Source organism: Manacus vitellinus, unplaced genomic scaffold, assembly GCF_001715985.3.
Source record: "Manacus vitellinus isolate BGI_N305 unplaced genomic scaffold, ASM171598v3 scaffold_34_pilon, whole genome shotgun sequence".
In the NCBI taxonomy this organism is placed as follows: Eukaryota; Metazoa; Chordata; class Aves; order Passeriformes; family Pipridae; genus Manacus; species Manacus vitellinus.
Window position 1 is genome coordinate 1,368,982 of NW_021940488.1, and position 6,937 is coordinate 1,375,918.

The 6,937-nt window shown below is 42.7% G+C and overlaps 1 protein-coding gene across 1 annotated transcript in view; it reads right to left on the minus strand.

The window, feature by feature from the left end:
• The window catches only part of PPME1 (protein phosphatase methylesterase 1), a 16,374-nt gene extending 9,678 nt beyond the window's left edge, over positions 1-6,696 (minus strand). The window contains exons 1-6 of the mRNA XM_029961439.1: positions 6,603-6,696; positions 4,762-4,854; positions 3,141-3,198; positions 2,623-2,674; positions 639-793; positions 45-135 (exon numbers count right to left, since the gene is read on the minus strand). Coding sequence (XP_029817299.1) covers positions 45-135; positions 639-793; positions 2,623-2,674; positions 3,141-3,198; positions 4,762-4,854; positions 6,603-6,641 — 488 coding nt within the window. The 5' untranslated portion in view covers positions 6,642-6,696. The remainder of the gene's footprint in view (positions 1-44; positions 136-638; positions 794-2,622; positions 2,675-3,140; positions 3,199-4,761; positions 4,855-6,602) is intronic.
• Between the last annotated feature and the right edge of the window lie 241 nt (positions 6,697-6,937).

Genomic DNA, 6,937 nt, shown 5'->3' on the forward strand with positions numbered 1-6,937 from the left:
AATCAGGGAAGACAAGTGATTTTAGAGACTAATCCATCCCTTACCTCCACTCAATGGCATTTTCAAGTGACTTGAATGTTTTGGGGCGACTTCTCAGGAAGTTCTGCATGCTGTTCAATGCATCCATGGCTGTTCCTAAAAGCAAGTATTTCAGCTTTGTGGCATCTGATGAAATCATTGCCATATCCCTTTATACAGAACAGGCTGCAACACCTTCAGAGAGAGCTGGAGCTCCCCGGGGGATTTAATGTTTCTAAAGAAAGTACAGTATTTCTAAGCCAATGGTCGTTAGTGGGAAATTAGTATTTGAAAAGGTAGGACATTCAGATTGTAAAATAAGAAGGAAACATTAATTAGCACCAGGCATTATAGGAAAAGCCACCCTTTTCCCCACTAAAAACAAAGTATTTCAAAGCAATTAGGAGGAAATTAGAAGGGAAGAGAAGCCAGAAGAAGGGAGGAGAAGGGAGAGTTACACAGGAAAGATTTTTGTGTGGGCAGGCTATTTTAGGAGGATGGAATTGGTTTAAAAACTGGGCAAAACTTTTGGTATCCGGGGGAACTGGGGCTAAAGGAAAAAGTGGAGGGGGAAGCCCACCCAAAGGGGTAGAAGGTCATCTGAGGGAACCCACACTCACCTTCCACGACATCGATCATGCACAGCCCCAGCAGACTCGGCACCAGGTTGGCGACGGCGGTGTGCACCGCGATGGCCCCCCCCATGCTGTGCCCTATCAGCATGATGGGGGGGGGAAGGTCCCCATACAGAGCTTCCACCACGTTCCCAACGTCTCTGCCAGAGGGAGAGCAAACCATGGTTGGCATCCCCACCTCTACGTGAGGAGAAAGTACCGATCCAAGAGAGATTTCTGGCTTTAAATTGTTTTTTAACCCACAGGGAACAAGTTTTTTCTCCTGTCACTGCTTCATCTCGGTACCAGTGAAGGAAATCCTTGAAGCCAAAGCTTTCCCAAACATCCATGTCATTTCCGATTTTGTTAATAGAAAGTTCTCATTTAGAAGGTACCCATTTAAAAGGTACCCATTTAAAAAATACTTGAGCAACCCACTCTACTGGAAAGTGTTCCTACCCAGGAGGAGACGAGCTTTAAGGTTCCTCCCAATACAAATTTTGTGATTCCCCAAGGAAATCATTTTAGGTTGACATTTGCTGGTGAGAATGTTAAATAAAAGGTGAGAAAAAGCTGTCAAATCCTCTTGCATGGAAGCACAAAGTAAGAAATTCATTGTTCTGAAAGAAGAGCTGTTTGGAATTAAAGGGAGAAAATAACTGAGCCCAACTAACCAAGGCAAAGGTGAACAACATGGGGCATGAGTAAAAAGACTGACTTTCTACGAGCACAGATATCACAAGGCAAGGGGCAATTTCCCCATCTTTTCCATAAGGAACCTTCTTAAATTGAAGCTGTGACTTCTTGACATTTTCCCAGGATGGGAAAGCTGGATGATGTGATCCTCAACCCCCAAAGCAGCAGCAGAGCTAAGGGTTGAAATTTACTGAAGAGCACTGTAGTTTAAAGACATCCCAGTTTCTTTCCTGACTACAACCATTCCGAGGAACCTGAGCACTGAGCAGTACTGAAAACAGAAAAGAAGGGAAAAAATAGCTTGACTAGCTTGTTTGCTCCCTAGAGAAAATTGCTTGAGGATTTGATTTAAAAGAATAAGCATAAAGCCAGCACTAATTTAAGGCTCCTATTTAAAAGACACTTAAGATTAACTTTCAAGCTCATTGCTAAGAGGAGGGAAAGGTTTGAAAACAAAAGGGACTTGTTTTCCCCACACAGTGGTGCTGCTCCAGTTCTAAAACACTCTAATTATTTAATCCAGCATGTCCTCAGGACAGTAACACACCAGGGCCTGACAAGGCATAAGCAGCAGGAATAAGGTACACAATGGAAGTCAGAATCCATTTCACACATGGCCTCCCCACAACAAACCAAGTGGATTTGTCCATGGGAAGGTTACAAAATCCTTCGTGATTTAACTGTAGTCATAGCAAAGAGTCTCTTTGTACTAAACATGGGCAGAGCATAATGTGCTTTACAGTGGGTATTTGCTTTTCTTACAGCTTTGTCAAGAGGGGGATTTGCATACCAAAGCAGGTCGTGGTAGTTGAAAAAAACAACCCTCTCTATGCTTGAAAAATCTCAGTCTGTGGCCCAGACTTTGGGGGTACCACCAGTCCAAGGTAGCCCCACACTGAATGCTCGCTCCAGGAGCTGAGGGAGAGCCAAACTGGTGATTTCAGACTAAAATCCTCCCAGAGATCTCCAAGGAAAGCATTCCCCTGCCACTACAAACTCTCTAGCAAGTGTTGTAGGTTTAAAATGCTCACTGATGTGGAGCCACTAAGTTTACAAAATGAGGGAAACCAGAGAATGACTCCAGTTTGGAATCTGACTCAGCTGGCAAAGATATAATTTCAAACAATTTCAAACTGTCCTAAAAAGGAAGGAAAAGAAGGGATAACTACCAGAATCACATGAAGTGAAATATCCCAGCTCTTTGAATGAATGTTTTATGTCTTCAAGTAGTTTATTATTCAATCAAAGAAAATAAGAGGTTTGTGAAAAGAGAGATGAGCTTAAACTTCCTTACTTGGACATAGTCTCTGCAGACAGATCCTCAGGATTCCTAACTTTTGTTTCTCCTAGAAAAAAAAAAAAACAAACAACCCCAAGTTAAATTCACTTCAGTTGAAAACATTCAGGCCCTCTCAGGACTTAGAGCAGGGACTGTACAGAGCTTTTTGGCACAGATACTAACAGTGAGCCTACAGCAGTGCACATGAATTATTAAGAAACACAGAATTAATAGGAACAGTTATTGCACTATGGGTTGGAAATACTGCCCATAACTGTGCTGTATTTGCAGTGTATCTTAAAATTAAATAACAGCCCTTATTTCTCATAGTAAAGATTACCTAAAGGTCATGGAAATACAAAGGAGGGGGTTGGTGGTCCTGGCAGAAGCCACTTTTCCATCCCTGCTTTTGAATAAAAATTGGGATGCCTTAAGATGCTTTCTTAGTAATTTTTGCAAGGAATTCACTACATCTTTAAAAAAAACAGAGTATAACAAGCTGATGTGATCCCAGGTTTATTTATTTGACTTACCATGGCCTCGGAGATCCAAAGCCACGATCCTACACTGGATCCTGTTAATGATTGCAGACTGCAAGGAGGGACAGAGAGAGTAGGATTAGCAACATCAAGTATTCCCTAAAAACCCTTCATTGCCAACAAAGTGGCTGAACCTGGATTGGATAAGGTGTTACAGACAGCAAGCAAGAATATTCCATAAAATGATCCTTAATAAACCAAAAGCTCCATCCTTGCCACTGCTAACGAGGACATTTATTTCCCTGTGCATCAAACACTACAAACATTCACCAAATCATGAATTCAAGCTCTGCAGCACCTCTGAAAACTGAAACAGCAGTGGGATTATGGACACCAAGGGAATTCCCTCCCTCTCCAAGCCCCAGATGGTACAGAATGAACTCCCAGCTGACATGACGATGGAGCAGCTGCTTTGCAGCACATGTTCAATTAATTTGCTCTCAAACAATAGAGTTTTACAGGCTGAAATGTATAAAAATTGATTAGTCCAAAGAGGTCGGGGGGAACAAGTGAATAATTTTTTTTAAGGTAAAGTAGGGCTGCAAACAATTATGGCTCTATTTGTCCCTGGCAGATCAATGTAACTAAGTTATTTCAGGTATCATAGAGATTAAGTGGCATTCTTTGTTGACAGGAAGACCTCTGTGTTAAGCAGTCATTGATTATTTAAATAACAGCCCTGCAGGAACAGGGAAATTTGCTGAGGAATTCTTAATAGAACCACCTACATAAATGCCAAAAGCCACTCAGCCCCCTTATTTTGATTTTTCAGTTATTCAACTCCTAAACGGCTGCAGCAGTTGCTCTTCCAAACCCCACTGAATCCAGAAGTTAATATTTTCCAGCCCCTAAAGACACTGCAAAACTGCCATCTGCAAGGTGCTTATGCACCATAGCAATAATTTAACAGAGGTCTGCTGCTAAAAGTCAGACTACTGTTAGTAGACAGTAAGGAAAGAGGATCATTGGTGTGATGTGAGGAAGTGGAAGGATTTCCAGTGCCCTGAGTTTTATCCAAACTGGAGTATTTTGGCCATGAGAAGTCCAGACTCGTCACTCAAGAAGTTAAACAAGAGAAATGAGCAACACACTGCTCCTGCAGGTTATTTTAGTTATAGATGGTTACCCTCAATGGTTCTCAAATTGTGTTATTTTTATTTTGAAAGAGGGGTTTGGGTTCGTTTTCATAAGCTCTGGTTCACCCCAAACATTTAACACTTGATTGCTTGGGACAAATTCATTCCAAAATGCACAAAGGACATAATTTCATAGCAGGTGCTAAAACTAACAAATATTACAGACACCAAAATTACAGTCCAGTTGGAAAAGCATTTTTCTGGTGTGTCCCATCATATTATAAGATGGTTTCATCAGGATTACTCAGACACTCCTGGTTGGCACCACCTCAGTTTTTGTTTCAGAGAGTTTCAGTCTGTGTTTCAGAGAGTGGCTTGAGCAGCAAATGAGGTTTCTCAGCAGGACCTCAACCACGCAAATATAATATTGTTATTATCTTTAATAATATTGTTTTCCTGTGTTTCCCAGAGCTGAATCCACACTCACACAGGTACATTTCCACACACATTTATTTCTCTCGAGCAGCAGCTTTACTTACAGTAAACACAGCCCAGGACAGGGCAGAGTGGCCTCCACCGTGTAACAGCAGCAGGACAGGCCCCTCTAACCCACTTTTGTAAATTCGAAAAGTGTATGAACAGTTAAGGGCATTCCAGAGAGTTACTCGAAGTCACTTGGATTTGGAGCCTGTAATACCCAACAGTGTTTTATTTCCACCCTTGTGTACCCATTTCTCCCTCTAATTTTGTTCAAGCATTACCTGGACAAAACGTAACTGAATTTAAGCTTCAAGAGTTGTTTTCCAGTTGCCCGGTTTTTCTCCTCCCCATAATTCCCACATCTCCTGCCCCCACCCTTTTCCCCCTGTGCACAACAGTGAATTGAACAACTGAGAGAAAACTAGAAAGCCACTAAGCCACAGGGACTGGAATCCCTCTGCTCTGGAGACAGGTTGGGAGAGCTGGGGGTGTTCAGCCTGGAGAAGAGAAGGCTCCAGAGAGACCTTAGAATCCCTTCCAGTGCCTAAAGGGGCTCCAAGGCAGCTGGAGAGGGACTTTGGACAAGGATCTGGCAGGACAGGACAAAGGGGAATGGCTTCCCAATGCTAGAAGGCACTGCTAGATGGGATATTGGGAAGAAATTCCTTTCTGTGAGGGTGGGGAGGCCCTGGCACAGGTTGTCCAGAGAAGCTGTGGCTGCCCCATCCCTGGAAGTGTTCCAGGCCAGGTTGGATGGAGCTTGGAGCAACCTGGTCTAGTGGGAGGTGTCCCTGCCCATGGCAGGGGGTGTAACGGGATGAGCTTTAAGGTTCCTCCCACCCCAGATTACTCTAACAGGTCACTGGGGCAGAGCAGAGGGCACCAGCCCACCCATTAATTCAGCTGCTTCCACAGTTCACATCTACCCACAACCTTTCATATGAAGCTGAAGCTTCTCTAAAGGGAGCAGAAAAAAATCCCAAACAACTAAGATTTGCTTAAATTTGGGATGTTTATGTGCACAACCTATTCAAATAGATCTATTATGCTTTTTATTTCATACTGGGGCCTCAGGGGACGGCACATTAAACACAGGCAAGGTGCACATCACGAATCACTATGGAATCACAGAATGGTTTGGGTTGGAAGGGACCTTACAGCACACCCAGTTCCACCCCTGCCATGGGCAGGGACCCCTTCCACTAGACCAGGTTGCTCCATGCCCCATCCAACCTGGTCTGGAACACTTCCGGGGCTGGGGCATGAAGAATTCATGGGATCAGCTGGACAAATCCATAATGACAAGCTGAGCAAAACAACAAGGAGAGAGAATTCTCTCATTTCAAAGCATCATATGCTACTGGAATTATAGGAGTAATTACTAAATTGGTATTTGGAGAGAAATAGCCTGAAAGTTTGGTTTCCCTAATCTTGGAGAAGAAACAGCTGCAGAAAAAAACCTGGCTGGCACTGCCAGAAGACTCTGATGGCATCACCACCTCAGCCAAAAATTTGGAAGTATTTATCAACATCTAAGTGGTGATGTTGAGGTTGACCTGTTGTACTGCTAAAGTTGTTAATAAAAATCAATAAACAGCTTTGATCCTGATAGGGTTTGAATTATGGGAACCTGCTGAGTGTTTGCCTGCAAAAAATGGTATTGAGCTGGTGGAAATACTCCTTTTGAATTAATGATTACTAAAGAAACAATGGCCTTGCTAGGAAGAGCTTAAAAGGGATAGTTCTAGTTATTGATAAGGAGCCCTGCAAGGGACATAATGGAAGATGAGAACAAATACATGAAAAAGCTGAAGAGAACCCCAATAAACCCCAATAAATATGTGATACCACCCCAGTCACTGAGATTATGACAAGTTAAATCTGCCAAATAAAAGGATATATCCTTGCCAGTGTCATTTTCCACCACAACATCCTCCATAGATTCAAAGTACTGGCTCCAAAGCACTGGTGAAAAATCCCTCTTTCTTCCAGGGCTGCAAGACAAAAAAAAAATCCCTAAGAAAGGAGTTATTTTTAAAATCTTCTACTGAAATTGGCATCCAGGCTTCCCTCCATCCACTGAAGAGAACATGCTGGTGTTATGCAACAGTTCAGGACTGGAAGTGAAATTCCCACATAACAACAATATTAAGGATTTTATGGTCAGTGAGGAAATCCTTCTTTTTTTTTCCCCTAATTGTTACTGCTATTGAGGAGAACTCTTGGAAACAAAGA